Raw genomic sequence first — 21,458 nt, forward strand, 5'->3', positions numbered from 1 at the left:
TGCGCTTTTCACGCTGTGTTTACCCTCACATTTGGCTTCATCCAGTGAGGTGCTGTTTGTCATTTTGCCCCCTGACTTTTGGCTTTGGGGAGGTGGCAAGGGGGTGCACAGGTGGAACAGAACAGGTTTCGTGTTACCAGAAGCTGCTCCTTTGGGGTCGGTGCCCCCCCGGGCACTCTCCCACACGGTGAGTGTGGAGGGAAAGCAGACACCCACCATCAGCGCAGGGATGATGAACCTAACCGCTAAGAGACGCTACTCAGTGCCCCTACTTTATTTTTCAAAAGTATGGACATAGTATTGCTTTATGTCATGGAATTCATGTTTTTTTCCTTTAGTCTCTGTTGGCTTTTTCTGGGTTGCTCTGTGGGATTTTCAGAAGTGTATTACATACTCCAGAGACAGAGGCCCATTGTAGTAAATGAAAATTCTCCCCTAGGGTGAAGCAGTGACAATTAAAATCAAAGTATGTGGAGGCTACATGACATTTTCAAGGTTTGATTAGGTGAGAAAGAGAAATTGGGACAGGCTCTTCACCTCCAAACTTGCTCTAAAATGTTTGACTCCTGTCCCAGCCTCTGCTAATTTGGGTCTTGACATGAAGCGGGCAGGGAAGGGGTGGGGGAGGGTGCGTGGAGGCAAACAGCTCTTCAGAAACGGGAGCCTTGGGAAGAAGATCTGGAGGGTCTGGGGTGTGGCTGCAGCCCAGCAGGTCCTGGCGGTGGGACTGGGGCAGGGGTGGAAGGCAGAAGCAACGGAGGGCCCGGCTGGACCGTCCCCCTCTTCCCGCGTGCCTAGCCCAGCCAACGGCACCAGCTGTGAGGGAGTGGGCGGCTCTGGACAAGACAGACCACGGTTCAAGGCCTGGCTTTGACCCTGACCACTGCCTGTGTGGCCCTGGACAAGTTCCATAGCTCTTTTTAGCCTGTTTTCTCATATACAATATGACAATCTAATACCTTTCTGGTAGGGTTGTTAAGAGGATTAAAATGCGCTCACAACATTGTTAGTGTTCACTAAGTGTCAACTAGTATTATTAAACCAGAATTTTGGAGCTCATCCCTATGTACTCACTATGTTGTCCAGGCTGGCCTTGAACTCCGGGGCTCAAGCAGTCCTCCTGCTTCAGTCTCCTAAGTAGCTGAAACTATAGGCTCCACTGTACCTGGCTTCAACCCCATTTTTAAATTTTGTTTTTATTATTAAGATTTTCTCTTTTTTTTCTTTTTTTTAATTTACCTTAAGTTCCGAGATACATGTGCAGAATGTGCAGGTTTGTTACATAGGCATACATGTGCCATGGTGGTTTTCTGCACCCATCAACCCATCATCTAGGTTTAAGCCCCACATGCATTAGGTATCTGTCCTAATGCTCTCTGTCCCCTTGCCCCTCACCGCCCCCAGCGGGTCCTGGTGTGTGATGTTCCCCTCCCTGCGTCCATGCGTTCTCATTGTTCAAGTCCCACTTATTTTTTTGAGACCAAGTCTCACTCTGCTGCCCAGGCTGGAGTGCAGTGGTGCGATCTCGGGTCACTGCAACCTCCACCTCCTGGGTTCAAGCAATTCTCCTACCTCATCCTCCCAAGTAGCTGGGACTACAGGCACATACCACCATGCCCAGCTAATTTTTTGTATTTTTAGTAGAGGTGGGGTTCCACTATGTTGGCGAGGCTGGTCTCGAACTCCTGACCTGGTGATCCACCTTCCTCGGCCTTCCAAAATGCTGGGGTTACAGGCATGAGCCACCGCGCCTGGCCACAACTCCCACTTATGAGTGAGAACATGCTGTGTTTGGTTTTCTGTTCCTGTGTTAGTTTGCTGAGAATGATGGCTTTCAGCTTCATCCATGTCCCTGCAAAGGACATGATCTCATTCTTTTATGTCTGCGTAGTATTCTATGGTGTATATGTGCCACATTTTCTTTATCCAGTCTATTATTGATAGGCATTTGGGTTGGTTCCAAGCATTTGTTATTGTAAACAGTGCTGCAATAAATATACACATGCATGTGTCTTTATAGTAGAACAATTTATAATCCTTTGGGTATATACCCAGTAATGGAATTGCTGGGTCAAATGGTATTTCTGGTTCTGATCCTTGAGGAATCGCCACACTGTCTTCCACAGTGGTTGAATGAATTTACACTCCTACCAACAGTGTAAAAGTGTTCCTGTTTCTCTACAGCCTCATCAGCATCTGTTGTTTCCTGACTTTTTAATAATCGCCATCATGACTGGCGTGAGATGGTATCTCATTGTGGTTTTGATTTGCATTTCTCTAATAATCAGTAATGCTGAGTTTTTAAAAATATGTTTGTTGGCTGCATAAATGTCTTCTATTGAGAAGTGTCTGTTCATATCCTTTGCCCACGTTTTGATGGGCCAACCCCCATTTTTAACTAATCTCTGAGTCCTAGAACCTTTTCCACTACTATTAAGTCTGTCAACTTTTTCCCATCTCTCCTCTCTCACCCTACTACTTCTATCTTATGTCAAGCCACGGCCTTGGCTTGCTGGTTCCTCTAGGGAGGTCTGTTTGCTAGTGAGGGGTCAATAGCATTGCCAGCAGTAATATGCAGCCTGGTGGTAAACGGCTAGAAGGAGAAAGGAGTGAGATCACTATTTGCTTAAACTAGGGCGATGGCCAGGTGAGTGGTATAGAGGGGGCAGGAACAAGACACAGAGAAGACGGAACAGACCAGGAAATGGATGCTGGGGAGAGAGGAAGAGGAAAGATCCGGCGGCTTCTGGCGCTACTGGTGCCATTACCAGAAAAAGGAAAGCAGAGGAGAGGCTGGGAGAAGATAATAAACTCGTGATTTGTTGTGGGGTTCAAAACACAATGTGTGCAAAAGTGCTTTGATATCTACAAATTGCTGTACAAATGCAAGTGATTATTTTACGACATTTAGATAACATGGTAACCTTGTTAATGACATCTTGGCAACGATACACGCTTTAGGGATTGATAGCTGTAAGGCACATTCTGTTAGGAATTGAACAAAATAATTCATCTGTCCAAAGCAGTAAATGTATAATCCAGAAATAGAATCCGGGGTTCTCATCCAACCATCCATTTGTTCAGTCCCTTTGAACCTATATGTGAGAAATTATTCCTGTGTGTGCTGTCTCTTGTGCCCTGTGATGGCTAAGAGGGTGGGCTCTGAATCTGAATCCCAGCTTTGCCATTTAGTAGCTGGGTGACCTTAGGCAAGTTGCTTAGACTCTCTGTGCCTCAATTTCCTTTAAAGGTGCTATTATACCTATAAAGTAGGTATAATAAAATAAAACAGGTATAATAGTAGTCCCTACCTCAAAGGATTGTGGTGGGGACTGAGCAAGTTAATACACGTAGCATACTTTTAAAATAACACATGGCACATAGCATGCACCCAGCAGTCTCCTAACCACCCTCCCTGCCCTGCCTTGGCCTCTGCAGTCCGTTCTCAACACAAGAGCCAGCCCAGGAGCTTTTGAAACACTCCACACAGCACATCACTCTTATGCTCAAAAGCTCCAACATGCCCTTTCCCGCAGGGTGGGACCACCGGCCTTATTGTGGTCTGGAAGCCCCCACCCCCTTACCCCTCTGCTGTCCTCACCTGCCACATCCCATTCCACACTTACTGGCCACCTGCCAGTCTGTGAACATCTCAGCTATAAGCCAGGGCCTTTGCACTGGCCGTACCCCCGCCCTAGAAGGCACATCCCAAACCGTAAGCCGCCTCCAGTCGCCCAGCCCTTTCTATCCCTTCCCGGCTCCAATATCTTCACGGCACATGTTTGTTGCTAATAATATGCCACATAACTAGCTTATTGCTTGTGTTCACTACGGATCTTCTCTCTCCTGTCCACGAGAATGCAAGCTCCACAAGGGCAGGGCTTTTAAAAAAAATACTTTGTTAGTGAATGCATCTTAAGCACCTAGAGCAGAGGCTGCATTCAGTAGTATTAGTGGAACTGAAGAGATGTTTGTTTTTCATAGTAAGAATATCTCCAAGCCACTCATCCATCCTCGGGAACTCGGAAAGCATCTCCCACAGACACCATCTCTGGTGGCAGTCAGGCTGCCTGTGCCCTGCAGCAGGCATGGATGGACGTGCTTATGTCTCACCTCTGCTAGTCCCGACAGTCCCTCCACCTGGAATGCCCTTTCTCTTCATCGTTCTAAGTCCATGTCTTTTATTTTGAAGGGGAGGATTTTCCCAGCTACCAATAGTTTCGATTTCTAATTGTGTCCAAAAGGCTTTTACTATATCAATTAGAATGCTTTCTAAATCCCAAATATTCTGTAGGTGGGGGACTCATCTTACTAGATTCACAATCAGAACAATCTTTGTGAATAATAACCTGTGAGATGACCCAAATGCAAAAACGAAGTAGACTTTTCATATAACGTCACCTCAGCAGCAATATGGACTGATGATTCACTAATTTTATTGATGATTGATTTAATCAGTGAGAGTGAATAATCTCACCTTATCAACAGACGAGCTGATATATACTGCTAAACATTGCTTTTACCACCTTTGTGATGTGCTGAAAGCTTTTCAGTTAAACAAATGAACCATGATATAAGAACAAGTGTGAAGAAAGTATAATTTATCAGATTTCTGAGTGTGCAACTGTTTAAGAACTCTACACAGACCCAACAGGATACTGGACCAAAACCTGTATGGGCAGTAGTTTAATGATTTAGCCCGACCATGTGGCATCTGCCATATGGAATGCAATAATCGTCCTTTATCTTTACCCTCTGTGATTCAAGTTCTAGGATTTCTCCTCCTCCATGCTATAGGAGTTCTGTGTTACAAGAAAGAGGTAGTACACAGTACAGGGGACAAGTTCTCAAATGCAGCACAAGTGAACACATAGATGGTGGTGTGTTATAATGGAATTTTACTGTTTGAATAACTGCAAATGCCTGAAGCCATAATTCTGCAATAATTACCATATCTTTGAGAACTTTCTGCACCATCAGTGAGAAAACAGAATTCAAAATTACCAAACAAAATCATCTTGAAAACCTAGTTTCTTCTGAGCCAGTTTTCTCTCTTCTAAGCCTGCCTGCTGATAAAAGGTGGCACATATCTTCTGGCATAACAGTAATATGCTTGGCCTCCTCAAATTACTTGGTGTTCTGCAAGAAAGAAAAATCTCGCAAATCTACACATCTAAACCCTTTTATCACATGTCAGCATCTAGTCTATTAAAAATAAAGTGAAGCCTGGAAAGCCAGTCCGCAGTATATTGAATATGTAACTGATTCACCAGGTTGTTCTCCGTCTTCCCTTTCTCTTTAAAATGAAAGCACACAAAAGAAGGACTCCTTGCATATTCAGGGCAAAGCACTGTGACAATGAACTCATTTGGAATGGATTTTGGAAACTCTTTAGTCTCCAGATTTCTATGACACTCTATTTTCAATACGATCCATTTACTTGTCACTCCATCTTTTTCTTTTATTCAGTCTGTTCAAGTCACCTAACCATCACCCACTGTGTCACTGCATCAAGTCTGAACCTAGTCATTCTAATTTCTGACCCACCGCTAGTTCTATACAACCTGTATTCAAGTTCATCAAGTTCTCTCTTGCCCCCAGCTTTTGAATGTGCTGTCCTCCCTGCCTAGAAAATCCTGTCTCCCCTGACTCATTTTGCTGGACGAACTCCTGGTTATCCTTTAGGATTCCATTTGGACTTCATTTCCTCCATGCAGCATCCCCAGAGGCCCTAATCAGAGCGGGTTGTCACACTTTATCAGGCTCTGCCACACCACGCTGTGCTCCCAAATTTATAGGACCTACACGTGAGACAACAACTACCCACTTATCTGTCTGTGTCTCCACTGAACTAGCTCTGAAGGCCGTGAGCACATGCAGTGAGCACATCCATCCTGCCCACTGTGGTGTCCCCAATGTCCAGCAAACTGCCTACTCATCATAGGTGCTTAATACATATTTAAAGAATGAACGCATCAGTAATTCGACAGTAAGCAAACTGTAAAATATTTTTATAACTGCCTATAAAATAGGATCCTCAAGTTCCAAAGTACTTAAGAGAATAACATCTAATGAAGTATTTTTAATCTAAGATAATTACCAAGTCAATCAGAACACAGCCACTCTTAATTTAAGCCAACTTTGTTCTACTCATTTAATGGAATTGGCTAAATAGAGGCTCAAATAAGTGCTTGTTAATTATACTAATTAACCAATGTTTGCATGGTTGCATTAAAATATATGAGCTCTCCAAGTCCTAGTTAAAATCTACAGCTAAGGAATGTTACAGCCAGTACAAAAAGGAGACGCTGCATCCCACTAGGAACTCCCTAGAAATCCACTGGCCGATCTCCCAGAGGTGTGAAGAAAGCCTGTGGACAACGTCTTCATATTTCATCCTTATTTTATAAAGAAGTTTATGTGCACTCCCTCTTGTATTCTCAAGGACTGGTACAGAGCCTTACAAATAGTAGGTACTCAGGCACCTGATAGGTAGGTAAATGATCACAGAAGCCACTTTTCCCTGAAGGCACTTGCTGAGTCCAACAAATTCCAACTTCCATTTTGATGGTGAAGGAACAGAAATCACCTTCATAAAAGGTGGGAAGTCTAACACGAGATGTTCCTTATAATAAAGGGAAATCTAATAGCTACGCAGTGAGAATGAATTGGAAATAAACCAACTCTTATGAGGAATTTAACGCTGGGATTAACCTAGGTGTTCTAGAGAACTTTAAGCCATGACCTTAATCGACTTAACCTGTGTGTTAAGGTTAAGGTACACCAGGCACTTGGCAGAAATAAAAAGCAGGTTCTTGCATTATTCATACAAATAATTTTCCAAGTATCATGACCACCACATAGTCAAAGATAATCAGGCACACAAGGAAATACAATGCCATGAGCACAAACCGGTGGAGACATCAAATTAACAAAAAATAATATCTAACTTTTGTTAATATGTGTGGAAATGAGGAAATGCACCTCACTACTTCTTCATAATAGGAATTAGAATATGTTTGGAGCTAAAAGACAGTGAAAATACTACATACCAAAACTTGTGGTAAAATGGTACAGTCACTTTGGGAAACAGTTTGGCAGTTCCTCAGCAAGGTAAACATAAGAGTTACCATATGACTCAGCAATTCCACTCCTAGGTATATGCCCAAGAGAAGTGAAAGACATTCACACAAACGTTCACAGCAGCAGCATTCACAGTAGCCAGACAGTGTAAACAACACCAATGTTCACCAGCTGATGAATGGATAAACAAAATGTGATCTATCCATACAATGGATATTATTCCACCACAAAAAGAATGTAAGCTATATGCTAAGTTAAGAAGTCTAACACAAAGAGCTACGTACTATGTAATTCCATTTATATGAAATAGCCAAAGTAGGTAGATTCATGGAAACAGACAGCAAATGAGTGGTAGCCGGGAGCTTGGAGGAGGGGGGCATGGGGAGCAGCTACAAATGCGGATAAGGTGCCTTTTTGTGATGGTGAAAATGTTCTGGAATTGGATAATGGTGATGGCTGTGCAAACTTGTGAATACACTAGAAATCACTGAATTACACACTTTAAGAAGGTAAATTTTATGGTATGTGAATTACATTTCAACTTTAAAAGCTTTATGGAATGCAGCTATGCATTTAAGCTATTTATAATCTTAAATGTATATATTAAATAATTATTACTAGTTTACTGGTAAGAATACTCTCTAGTTTACTTAATATTCTTTTATTTATTTATTTTTTTGACAGGGTCTCACTCTGTCACCCAGGCTGGAGTGCAGTGGTGTGATCACAGCTCACTGCCACCTCAGCCTCCCAGGCCCAAGCAACCCTCCCATCTCATCCTCTTGAGTAGCTGGGACCACAGGCACATGCTACCATACCCAGGTAATTTTCTATTTTTTCGTAGAGACACAGTCTAGCTATGTTGCCCAGGCTGGTCTAGAACTCCTAGGCTTAAGTGATCCTCCCACCTCGGCCTCCTAAAGTGATGGGATTACAGGCATGAACCACCATGCCCAGCCTAATATTCTTACTAGTAAGAATTCTACACTAATTTGGTTACTATTTTAATAGTAAAGATATAGTTGAAAATATCTGTAGGAAACATTAACTTATAAAACTATAGGAAATTTTAAAAGAACCAAGTAAAATTCTAGAAATAAAAAATATAATAACCTAATTAAAACCTGATGGGATGATTTGATAATGGACTAGACACAGCTGAAGAGAGAAGTAATTAACTGGAAGGTAAGTTGGATAATCATTACCCTTGATCATGTAGTAAGTATGTTCACCATAAGTGTTGAGAAGCATCAAAATGTCTGCAACTTACCTTCAGATAGTTCGGTAAAGCATGTCTCTCTATATGATGCATATGTAAACATGTTTAGCAACAGAGGGAGATAAAGTGAACACGGCAAAATGTTAACAATTGGTGAATCTATGTAAAGGGCATGTATCCAATGTAAAACTGTACAACCTTCGTTTCCAAACACCACACACTATTGTTTAATTCCTACCTGGGTGATGGGGTATTCTCAGTTTCTTTCATTGGCTCTTCAACTTTTTCTTTTCTTTCTTTCTTTCTTTCTTTTTTTTTTTTTTTTTTTTTTTGAGTAACTGGCTGGTTGGGGTACAATTCACAGTTGATATATTACAGGATCTAAATAGACAGATTTTGTTAAAGCCCAGGACACCAGGTGGTGATTGCTGAATCTTCACAACTCCTGAGTAAAAAGCAATTTTTCTTTTTTTTTTTTTAATTGCATTTTAGGTTTTGGGGTACATGTGAAGAACATGCAAGATTGTTGCATAGGTACACACTTGGCAGTGTGATTTGCTGCCTTCCTCCCCTTCACCTATATCTGGCATTTCTCCCCATGCTCTCTCTCTTCAACTTTTTCTTAATCTCTTTGTTATAATGGCATAGGGCTCAGGCCTTCAACTTCTCTCCATGATCACGCTTAGTCCGTTGATCATTTCATTTCGTCTTATAGTTTTAAATAACCACCAAATTCCTAACTGCCTGCCTCCATCCCACTAGACTCCCTCGAAATCTCAGCTTTCACGTCCAGGTGCCTACTTGGCTATCTAACACATAATTGAAATTAACATATCCCAAAATGAATGTCTCTAGATGTTCTCTACCTACAGCCTTCCTCATCTCAGTCGATGGCAATGTCATCTTGAATTTCAGTTGCTCGGTCCAATACTTTGAATCTGTCACTGACTCTTCTTTCTCTTATATATTTTGTCCAATCCATTGGTGAATGCCTGAACTAATAACTTCTCACTCACCCTTACTATGCCCACCCAGCTTTGAGCCGCCATCAGCTCTCATCTGAAGACCTGCAACAGCTTACCTGCCTCACCTCACGTTCTCGTACCACTTCCCCTGCCAAACCAGAGCAATCATTTAGAATCAGAGTCACATATTATTTTGTATCCTAAACCCCTATCCTAATTTTTTATTTCACAGGGTAGAAGCCAAAATCTCTAACAATGGTTTTTAAGAACCTGTGCCATCTGTAACCTTTGCTCCATGACCTTGATCTCCGGCTGCTCTCCCCTTTGCTCACTTCACTCCAGCCACACCAGCCTTGACATTCTTCAACCATGCCAAATTCCTCCAGCTTTAAGGTCTTTTCAGTGACAATTCCCTTTATCTCCTAATTCAGTCTGCATGATGAAAACCAGTTTCAATTAGTCTGGGAACAGGACCCTGGCATTAGTGTATTTTTAAAATGTTTCGTATGTCTTCAAAATAATCAGGATCATTTTTGCCTTGAGTTGGTAATTGTTGAAACTGAGTGATGGGCACATGGACCCATTACGCTATTCTCCCTGACAAATATAAAATGAAAGGAAAGCTGCTGTGGTGATTCCAGTGTGTAGCAGGGTTGGGTATCACTGGCCTGTAATACCCAAACTGGATTGTTTAGCCCATAAATAACTGAGACATTCCTATTTCAAAGGCTGTCTTAATGAATTAAAAAGATACACATAAGATGAAAAACATCAAATTCATTTTCTGAAATAGAATAAAAAGTATGCATTTGAATTCACTTTGCAATATACATTGACAATAAAAACACTTGTTTCATGTCCTGCTTATTTCCATTTAACTCCCAACACTGGCACTGGAAGAAAGAAAAGATTTCTGGCCCTCGGTTTGCAGAACCTAAAACTTGCAAAAGAACATGTGAAATGTATACCTCAAACTTGATTCTCCTGGGTCACCTCAGAGGCTTAACAAGCTCCATACAGTTGAAAGATAAAGAGCTTCTTCCTGTCTCCTTAGCCAAACGCTCTTGAATAGTAGTTTACAGTTTGAGGTCTTACCACAATTTTCACTAATGCTTAACCCAATTAAGGTACAGAGCATGAAAGAATGAAATTCTCTTATGTTTCAAATGAACTAATATCTAAATCTGAAATTATTAAAGGTGACATCTTTCCCTTTTAAAAAACCACCCAAATGAAATTATTGGTTTGAAAGATACTTGTTAATAAACCTGAAAAGGAAAAATTAAACCATCCCCCTTTTTGCCATAGTAATATGAATGTATACAATGTTAACTTAAGTCTTGGGGAAGTGGAACCACATGAGTTCCATCAAAAATAGATAGTGCACCGATTAGATTTGATCTGCGCTCCCCTCAGAAGACTGGGGGACCTGTGAAGACTGGCTCATTTGTGAACTATTCAAACTCACGCTCATCAGATGACTATTGATGACACTAAGTTCTTGGATCAGTGTGCTCAGATCTTCACGTAATCTAGCCAAAGCACTTTTTACCTCCCTTAGAAGAACACTAATGGAATTCTTTGCTTCAAGTTCCCTGGAGAAGTCTTTGGTTGACCGAAAACCAGAACAGCACAGAGGGATGAACTGGTCTACATTTTGGGTGCAAAACTCTCCCCAGTGACTACTAGAAGTATGTTCTACATTCCTGGTAGAAAACCCTTCCCAGTTACTACTAGAAATACGGTCTGCATTTGGGGTGGAAAACTCTCCCTGGTGACTACTAGAAATATGTTCTACATTCCTGGTAGAAAACCCTCCCCAATTACTACCAGAAATACGGTCTGCATTTGGGGTGGAAAACTCTCCCCGGTGACTACTAGAAATAGGACTTATGTTCTTTTTAGCAAAATCAGAGTTGTTTGGACGAATTCCCAGTAGATTGAGGTTGCAATTTTCCTCTGCATCAGAAGACACTGGGCCCTTAGAAGCAAAGGAGTGATGCAGCTTGGCCGACTTATCTTTATCTTTAAAGGAGGCAGAAAACATCTGTTGATGTGACAAAGTCCAGAAGGAAGAAGGTCTGGCCAGAATCGGGGATAAGAGATGAGCTGACTTCTCTGGAGAGGCTAAATCAGGAGATGACATGGATAAAGGAGAAAAGGTAGATGCTTCCTCAGAGGCAGTTGAGACTAAAAATGAGAGAAAAAGATTTATGCAACGTACAAAGGAGAGTAATAGCGGCAATAATTTTATAATGTAAAAGCCTATCTGGAAGGGCTCAACATAAATAAACTGCTTAGAATTTTAAATGTTAACTATTCATAATAAGCTTAAAAAAACCCAAAGCAGGAAACTAAGAAAATCTACAGATGTATTATATATCAATAATACCATGGAAATGAAGCTAAAATAGAATTATCAATATTCATCTTGACTCATCTTGACTCAATCCCTGCCCAACATATTTTTACACTAAACTTAATCAGAGAGAGCAGAAAAGTATTAAACCCCATTCTACAGACTGCCAGCATTTTAAGTTGGTATTTAAAGTAGAAAGTGTGAGAAAACTGTAACAGATTCCTTCAACTTTTAAATTTTTTTCCTGTAGAGATTATTATGGCAAAATGAACTACCCAACTACAAATATCCAAAAGTTAGTGAAATAAATATTTTTCTCTCTGTAGTGAAATATAATCAAGACTGAAGTCCAATCCATCTGAGCTCTAGAACACTTTGGCAAATGTATATCATCATTTTTTTTTCTCACCAAGAAACTAAAAGTAAAGTAAAAAGCATTGTAAACCTTTTTTTGTTTGTTTCATAAAATTACAGATTTCGTAAACTTTTCACTTCCTTTCAGGCAAAATCATATTAAATCTCCCACACTTTGTTCTAAATCATTATTTCCCAAACTGTTCTGAGAAACACCGTGTTCCTTCAGATGTCAGAAGATGTTTTGTAAAAACAGGCTTCATCGTCAATAAAACTGGGCAATCGCATACTGTGCCTCCGGAAGGAAATTAACAATGTCCATCAGTGCATTTAAAGTTCTGAGAAATCTTTGCTAATTTATTCAGGTGTTTCCCAAGCTTTCTTAAACATGTAACTTTTTTCTTCTTCTTGGAGTATCTGTTGACATTCACTTATGATACGTGATACAAATCGGTGGAATCCAGTTCTAAACTTTTTGCAACTAACTCTGAACTTGCGACTTAAAAAAAGAAATTTATTGTAAGTCACAGAAGAGGGAAATTGATGCTTACTAATGAGAACATATGGCTTATTTTTCTATTTTATTTTGCTTTATGTATTCACGTCCCTTCTAAACTAAATTGGACCTCCTGTAAAAACTATGGCCAGGGCAGGCAGCTTCTATTTTTTTGCTTCAGAGTCTTCCATGGCCTATCCCCAGTTCTCAGGAAAAATTCCAATCACAAAACTTTTTTGGGGATGAAATATATTCTCAGCTGATGCAACAGCAGGGACATGAAAAGGAAAGCGGGAACTTCATCAGCACATGGTCAAGAAAAGCCAAGAACAGTTAGGAATCTAGGTCAGGCTAATCGAGACATTCTATCTTTGGATTAACAAGATGGAAAGATGGTAGTGGGCATGTTAACGATGACAGCCATGAGAAGAAAACGTTTTGAGAACTTGCATGTCTGAAAATGTCTGTACTCTACTTTTAGGCTTAATGATAGTTTGGTTAAAGAATTCTAGGTCAGAAATCATTCTTTCGGAAGTTTGAAGGCCACATTTCACTGTTTTCTTGTTTCTAGTATTGCTGCTCAGGGGTTGGAGCCATTCGAATTCTTATCCATTGCATAGAACCTGTTTTTTCTCTGAAGCATCACAGAATTTCTTTTGTTTCAGAGGATTTGGAAGCTTTTCAGTGATGTGCCCTGAAGTGAGACTATTTTCACTCACTGAGGTCAATTCAGTCAGGCAACCTATTTCCTTCAGCCCCAGAAAATTTCCCTAAATGACTGAATCACTTCTTTTCTCCTCTGTGTTTTCTCTGTTGTCTCTTTCAGAACCTCTTCTTGTCAGATGTTAGATCTCCTGGACTGGTCCTGTAATTTTTCTGCTTTTCTTCCTCATTTTCCCTACCTTTGTCTTTTTGCTTTACTTCCATGTAGATTTTGTCAACGTTAGCGTTCAGTCCTCTCGTCGATTTCTTATATTTCTGCTATTATATTTTTAAATTTCCAAGAGCTTCTTTGGTTTTCAGAAATTCTTTTTGTAACATCTTGTTCTTGTTTCATATACTGTATTCTCTTATTTCTTTGAGGATAATAATGATAAGCTTTTAAAAAGTTTTCCTTTCCCTTCATAGTGTATGTTTCCTCAAAATTGTTTTCCTTTGTTTTTGTTTCAATGTTTCATATTACAAGTTTGTTCAGATGTTTGGCACTCCTTCTGTCTGCCTATGTTTAAGAGTGGAGGGTTAAAAAGTTGAAAGGAATTTTGAGTGTGTATATGGCACTTGTCAACTTTGAGCTTTAGTTAATAGTCATTTTTTGGGGAACCACTAATGTCAATATCTTTAGTTATTTCCTCTAGGCCAGCCAGTTGGAGAACAGGTGTCCTATCTCCTACCTAGAGAGTAAAGGTCTAGCTACCAGGGTACTGGGAGGCCAGCAGGGGGAGGGGGCTGCAGCATTCAGCATTTGGTTTACATATCATCGCTTAATCCTGTAGCTTTGGTGACAGTACCCATGCTTGTAATTCTACCTAGCATCTCTAATTTAGAGACCTTCCATCTGCCCTCTCCAGAAAACAAATCTACAGACTCTGCCACTGGATGCAGAGGTAGGTGGGTATTCACAGTAACAGTTCACCTGTTCAGCAAAGCAGACAAGTCTAAGAACTTAACTACTTTTCAAATCCCTGTTTTTTCTTTTTTTAGAGACAGGATCTTGCTCTGTCACTCAGACTGGAGTGCAGTGATGTGATCATGACTCACTGCAGCCTCAACCTGGCTCAAGCTATCCTTCTGCCTCAGCCTTCCTATAGCTGAGACTACAGGTGTGGGCCACCATCCCTGACTCTTTTCTTAAATTTTTTATAGAAAACGGGTCTTGCCACATTGGCCAGGCTGGTCTCAAACTCCTGGCCTCAAGCGATCCTTGTGCCTCAGCCTCCCAAAGCTGGGATTACCTCTGTGAGCCACTGTGCCTGGCCCCCTCAATTAGTTCCTGTTTAATTATCTTTGTTCAGCAGAAGATGGAGTAGATTTTATAACCCCATTTTAAAATATGAGGCAAAGGAATCTGAAAGAGGCTAAAAATCTTTCCCAAGACCACAAAGCTTGCTAGAAAAGGGCAAAGATGGGATTCAAATTCAAGTTTCTCTGATGTCAAAGAATATGATCTTAATCATAATTCTTTACTTCCACACAATTCTATTACATTAGAATTATTTTTACTGTGTTACAGAATTACGTTAAATTTTGAGTACAAAATTTAGAAGGCAGGTAACCAGGACAGTGAGGGGACTTGACATCTTATCTATAAGAAATGGTCGATGGATATGCTAATCCTTACCCAAAAAGAGATGGTAGAAGGATAAGAGGCTATATTTAATTATTTGAAGACAATCAGAAAACCTTAATAATAATACCTTCCATTACTCATAGTTTGCATGATCTAGAACTGGGATCAACAGGTAAAACTTACAGAAAACAGATTTTAGCTCAATTAATAAAGTAGTTCCTCATTGTCACGGTTCTTCACACACGAAAAGGACCATGGTGAGTGACGCTCAGAGCTCAGGCACAGCTTGAATAACCATTTGGTAGGGATATTTGAGGCAAGATCAGTGCATCACTTTACAGAACTATCTATTCTTGGTGAGATTCTAGGACCCGACCTGGCACAGTGGCTCACATCTATAATCCCAGCACTTTGGGAGTTCGAGTGGGAGGATAGTTTAGGCCCGGGAATTTGAGACCAGCCTGAACAACATGGTGAAAACCCTTCTCTACAAAAAGTATAAAAATCAATTGGGCATGGTGGTGTGTACCTTTGGTCCCAGCTACTTGGGAGGTTGAAGTGGGAGGATCACCTGAGCCTGGGAGTTTCAGGATGCAGTGAACCGTGGTCATGCTAGGGAGGAGAACCCAACCTGGGTAAAAGGGTGAGACGCTGTTTCCAAAAAAGATTCTAGGACTCAAAACAGATCTGTTAAAGTACTAAGAAGATACTCCGGAAATCAAATTTGAGTTCCCTCTAGTGAGAAAGAATGACATAAGAAGAAACATTTTCAGTAGGCCAAGAGGAAAATCATATTTGGGTCAAATACTAATATCATGCTATCTTATATAAAGATATGCAGTTATGTTAGTCACATATATACGCTGTGACTGAAAAACCTGATGCCAGTGGTTCTCAAAAGGTGACCACAGTAGCGTCATCTGGGGATTTGCCAGTAACGAAGTTCTTGGGTCCCAGATCTACTAAATCAGAAACTGGGGGGCTGGGCCCAGAAGACGAAGTTGTAACACGCTGCCAGGTGTTTCTGAGGCATGCCGAAGTTTGAGACCCACTGCTTTCTACTATTTAGCCACCTTCCTTTTGCCTTATGACTACAACTGCTGACGAAATCGCTTATCATTGTTTACAGTTTTGCAGCTTTGATTCATAGGCTACATGATGCTTTTGCTTATAAGAAGCCACTTCATCTATAATTGCCGCATAGCAATTTACTCTTGTTTTCAAACACTCCACAGCTGTACACACACTTGAAGCTGCTCTTCAGGGTGCATCCCCACTGCCCGTTTAGTTCTCCTGCCCAGGCTCACTACAGAAGTTATTTGGGTCTCTTGTTAACATTCACACAGTCTACTCAGCAGAGCTGAAATTAGCTACAGTAAATCGCTGTATTTTTAAAATCTCATTGTGTGATATATGCACAGCAATTAATGTTGGGCTCGCTTGAAGATAGCACTGATAAAATTATTCCAAATGCTGGTGTGTTCACTTTAACTTATTATACTCATAAATAATATTGGACCAGTTAATCGTGGTATTAAAACTTTCTATTTTAAAAGCATTTAGAACTGTTGCAAAAATAAAATGACAAATTTCTAGAAATAATTAAAAACTCTGAGTTAGAAATATAAATCTTTCTGTAAGCAGAAGGTCTTTGGTCAACTAAACACTTTAAATAGTTCACTGTAAAACAGAGAAGTTTTTGTCATTCTCCAATTCGTCTCTTTCAGTCCTCCTAGCTGATACTCAGTGGCTGTCAAGTTAACTATACACAAATTAAAATACTGTGATTTTGTTCCATGGTTAAAAATGTAACACAGAGTGGTCCTGTCCTTGGGACCGCTGATAGGTTGGCTGGGCACAGGAGGAGACAACCATGCCTCCTACAGAGTTACACTGGCTGAGCAGAGTTATCCAGGGATGGCACCGGGTTGACCTCACACCCCTCAGTGAGGGTGTCGAAACTGCCGGTAGTCTGCAAGCCAAGGTGTGCGAGCAGACACCAGGTCAATGTCTGCGTGCTCCCGGACCAGGACCAGTGCCTCTGCCTGTGAGGAGGATTCCCACACAGGATTCACAATGCCCTCCACTTGACATTCTGGTAGTTACCCGAAGGCCAGCTTCAGAGAAAGGTACCAAGAAACTGATAACGCTTCCTTGAACTGGCTTCTGTATTTATTTCATCAGTGTCTCTCATAGAGAATATTCTGGTGTTCCTATAGATCAGGTTTTGCTGATTTGGGAAAATAAAGACTATGGATCAACTAGGAATACTGTTCATATTATTGAGAAAATGCTTCTCTTAGAACCTTGTTGAAGGCAGAATTTTAAGTTGATCCAGTTCTTGAACTCTGTAGACTCTGATAACTGTGGATCTATTGTTCCATCTTTTGCTGATATTTTGTGTGAGGCAATTGTTGAGGAAGGCAGTTATCTCAGATTTCAAACAGTATATGGAAAAGTGAAGAGAAAATGGAATGTGTCCGTCCTTTGCACCTAGTTTGGGATCCACTGTTATCTGCTCTAAGACATAACAAACCAGTGAAAAATGATCTGCCTGTAAATGAAGCTGCAATTAAAAAAATAGTTGCCCTTGAAGATGAGCTATTTTTCACTCTCAGATTGCTGCAACTGTGGAAATGCAGGAACTGAAAACGGTATAAATTCTAGCTCCTTTGGCTTGAATGATGGGTCCATTAGTTTGGGACAAATGCCATCATCAGGGGCTCTTCAGCTGAGTGGGGAGCCAGATCAGTTTCCAAGTTCAGTGCTTTCTTCTCCTCTTTCACCACCACTTCCTCCTCAGTTTTCTTCTCTCCATCTTCCATGTTTTCTTCCCATACAACTAGGATCTAATAATATTTGTGACTCAGATAATCCAGCTACTGAAATAACAAATAGCACCCAGGTGCCAGTATAGTCATCATTCCAAAAGCCACAGAAATAAAGAAGTTCCAAACATGCTGGATGTTCTAGAGGACATAAATAAAGTTAAACTTTGTGCAACTGAACAGTCACCTGGTGGCAGAGCCATTCATAAGAGGAAAAGAGAAAATTCACATTGGGACTCGGTGTCTTTAACATCTCATGCACTTACACAGAAATCTGCATTTCAAGAAGATGATTCATTTGAGAAAATAGATCTTAGGAGCCTTCTCCATTTTCTTGTCCAGAAACTTCAATGTTTGGACATCATAGTTCTCAGTCAGAAGGACAGTGAACTGAGGAAGAACTGATAAACACAAAGGCTGTTGACCAAGGTATCAGAAACAAAAGCTGTCTACACTGAGAAGGAGAGACTGCAGAAATATGGCAGCCTGTCATCCACTACATTTCAAAGGATCTTCTCTTCTGTTAAATGAAGTTAAAGTCTGCATACTGCAACGTATTAGTGGAGAGGTCTGAAGAACCTTGACTCAAAAGAAGACTTGTCTCTGGTTTTGGAAGATCCAGCAATTAAATGGCTACTGATGATAATTAGATGTATGGATTTTTTTCTTGCATGTTAATATCATTGAAAGCTGAATATACACTTTGAATAATTTTTCTAAGCAATTACGACTTCCTAAGAAGTCATAGGCTTAAAAGCCTTTGAATCTTTTTTTGTTTGTTTTTTGTTTGTTTGTTTGTTTGTTTGTTTGTTTTGTTTTGGAGACAGAGTCTTGCTCTGTTGCCCAGGCTGGAGTGCAGTGGAGCGATCTTGGCTCACTGCAACCTCCTCCTCCTGGGTTCAAGCAATTCTGCCTCAGCCTCTAGAGTAGCTGGGACTATAGGTGCATGCTGCCAACGCTGGCTAATTTTTTGTATTTTTAGTAGAGATGGGGTTTCACTGTGTTGCCCAGGCTGGTCTCAAACTCCTGAGCTTAGGCAATCTGCCTACCTCAGCCTCCCAAAATGCTAGGATTACAGGCATGAGCCACCATGCCCGGCCAAATCTTTTGAAAATTGGGACTGATCAGGTTCACTTGGCCTCCAGCAATTTGGAGATTTTCAGAGGATAAAATTAAACTTTTTTTCTTAAGATAGTCATAGTTTGAATCACATAGGTTGAGTCTTCTAAAACTTCTTGCTGAGATAATAAATTATTTGTAGAAACTGATTTGGCTGTTAAATGTTAAGTTCTAAAGAATCCTGACAAGTTTGGCCCATACGTGCTATGTAAATGTGTATGCTGTCATTTTGTTTCCTTCGTTCTTTATACTCTGTTCCTTTGTAGAGTGTATAATACATGAGCCTTAAAAAAATAACAACGTAACATTTTCCACAAATGTCTGTAGCAGAATTATTTGTAATTGCCAAAAAGTATATCTATTTCTCTCTCTCTTCTATAGAAATGTTTCTCTCTTCTATATATATAGAGAGAAATAGATATATTTGGTATATATAATAGATATATATTATAATAGATAAATTTAATATTTTATTTATATAATTTAATATTTTATATATTATATATAATTATATTTTATTTTATTTATATAATTTATATAATATATATCTTATAATTTATATAATTAAAATATTTTCAATTTTTATATTTTTAATTTAAATAATTTAATAATTCTATAATTTTAATATTAAATTTTTAATAATAAAAATAATATATAATTATTTTATTTATATGATTTTATTTAATATTTTATTTATATAATATATATGTATTATATAATACATATTACATATAATTATATTTTGGTATACTATATTTCTATCTAATCTATATCTATATCTTGTTACAATGGGATTAACCATAAAAAGGAATGAAGTACAACATGGACGTTACAGGGAATATGTTACAACATGGATGAATCCTGAAAATATGCTAAGTGAAATAAGCCAAACATAAAAGGCCACATATTGCATGATTCTGTTTATATGAAATGTCTAGAATAGGCAAATACATAGAGACAGCAAGATCTGTGGCTGATGGGAATTAGAAGAAAGGAGAAATGGGGAGTGACTACTAATGAGTATAGGATTTTTAGCAGGCGATGAAAGTGTTTCTGAATTAGTGGTGATGGTTGCACAACGCTGAGAATATACTAAAAGCTAATAAATCATACATTTTAAAAGGATGTATTTTATGGTATATTAATTAGATCTCAATTTTTTAAAAGTGTAACATTTGGAAATTTAATGTCATTATAAATATGCTACATAAAATAATAGATTTAGGAAACCTCTTAATTGCTTATGCTAAATTTTTATTGGGAAAATTGGATTAAAGAATTATCTCACTTATAAAGTATAAACTTGGTTCACTAAGTTTTGAAAATCAGAAAGGTGTGGTTTTTGGCCTGTGCAACAGCAGGCAGGAGCTGTATACTGGAAGAGTTGCTGGGCTGCCTCCCTGGAAGGGTGAGGAAGGCTGCCTTCAACTCTACTCTGCATGGTGCTTCTGAGCCTGCCTGACCAGTAACTCAGGCTTTGCCAAGACACTTTGCAGAACGGTTTTCTACCATTTTCCTCAGTTTCTGCCTCTGAAGTCTTTTATAGACGAGAAGGAAATGTGCATGATTAATGGGTCATGTGTGTGTGTCTGTGTCAAGTTTGGTTTCTTTCACTACTAAAGGTGAACGAAAAACAGCGATCTAGAATAAGTACTGGTGAAGGTCATGGTAAAAAGCCAATTAGATCGGAAAAAAGGATGAAGCCAGTGACAGTGTCTACCTCTATCCAATATGAGAAAGTGCAGAACACTGATTTTTTTCCACCAAAATAATTAGCCAAGTCCAGTGTAGTTGAACACACTTACTATAACCGTGGCTTATGAGAATATAATGAAGGCTGTCTGCTACCATTTCTAGCTTCTAAGAATCTGCTAGCTTCCTCCCCCTTTTTGGTGTACATGATCAAATATCTAATCACTTAAAAGAATAGTTTGAGCTACAGATAAATAACTTAAAATTTAAACTGAGGGGAAGAAATAAGCCCTTCTAGGAACAGAGTCATTTAGTATCAAAAGATGAAATAAGGTTGCAGCAGCAAATATGTCCCTCTCATTTGGTACCAATATTAAGGTGTATTAGGTGGCTGCCTTAGCTTTCCCGAGAGTTGAGATCCACTAAAATATGAGCGTGCAAGAATTTTTAAATTTTCCTAACTCATTATCTCTAAAGACTTTATAAAGCCAGACCTGGACCCTTCATATAAACAAATAGTTCTTAAAACTGGAACACAGACACCGTCTTCTCTATTCTCCATCACCCTGAGTGACGGCAGTGTCCATGGAGATTAGCCATCCACTCTGGCCTCATCATTTCTTGAATTCCTCACAATGACCTTCAGCCATTGCTCTGAGTAGTGCCTAGAACATGTCCTCCCTCAGGACTGCCCTCGTCTGAAACCTGTTTTCCAGAATTACTTTTCTTCTCGCTTACTTCCAGCTCTCCGATTCTTTCCAACATACTGATACTTTGACCTCACTGAGAGAACAGATGCAATGAAAATCCTATTTTCTCCCACTCTATTAATGCCTGCCTGGCTTTGCCTCCTTTCTTTTTTTTTTTTTTTTTTTTTTTTTTTTTGAGATGGAGTTTCGCTCTTGATACCCAGGCTGGAGTGCAATGGCGTGATCTCGGCTCACCGCAACCTCCGCCTCCTGGGTTCAGGCAATTCTCCTGCCTCAGCCTCCTGAGTAGCTGGGATTACAGGCACGCACCACCATGCCCAGCTAATTTTTTGTATTAGTAGAGACG

At 39.9% G+C, this 21,458-nt stretch overlaps 1 protein-coding gene and 1 pseudogene across 1 annotated transcript in view; one reads left to right on the forward strand and one right to left on the reverse strand.

The window, feature by feature from the left end:
- Positions 1-10,657: 10,657 nt before the first annotated feature.
- ENTHD1 (ENTH domain containing 1) overlaps positions 10,658-21,458 on the reverse strand; it is a 124,664-nt gene continuing 113,863 nt past the window's right edge. Inside the window, exons 6-7 of the mRNA XM_012458904.2 lie at positions 11,158-11,457; positions 10,658-10,965 (exon numbers count right to left, since the gene is read on the reverse strand). Coding sequence (XP_012314327.1) covers positions 10,658-10,965; positions 11,158-11,457 — 608 coding nt within the window. The remainder of the gene's footprint in view (positions 10,966-11,157; positions 11,458-21,458) is intronic.
- Positions 16,970-18,049, forward strand: LOC105721764 (mitochondrial fission regulator 2-like; annotated as a pseudogene).

Source organism: Aotus nancymaae, unplaced genomic scaffold (genome assembly GCF_030222135.1).
Source record: "Aotus nancymaae isolate 86718 unplaced genomic scaffold, 86718_ANA_hifiasm-v0.15.2.pri h1tg000076l, whole genome shotgun sequence".
Classification (NCBI taxonomy): Eukaryota; Metazoa; Chordata; class Mammalia; order Primates; family Aotidae; genus Aotus; species Aotus nancymaae.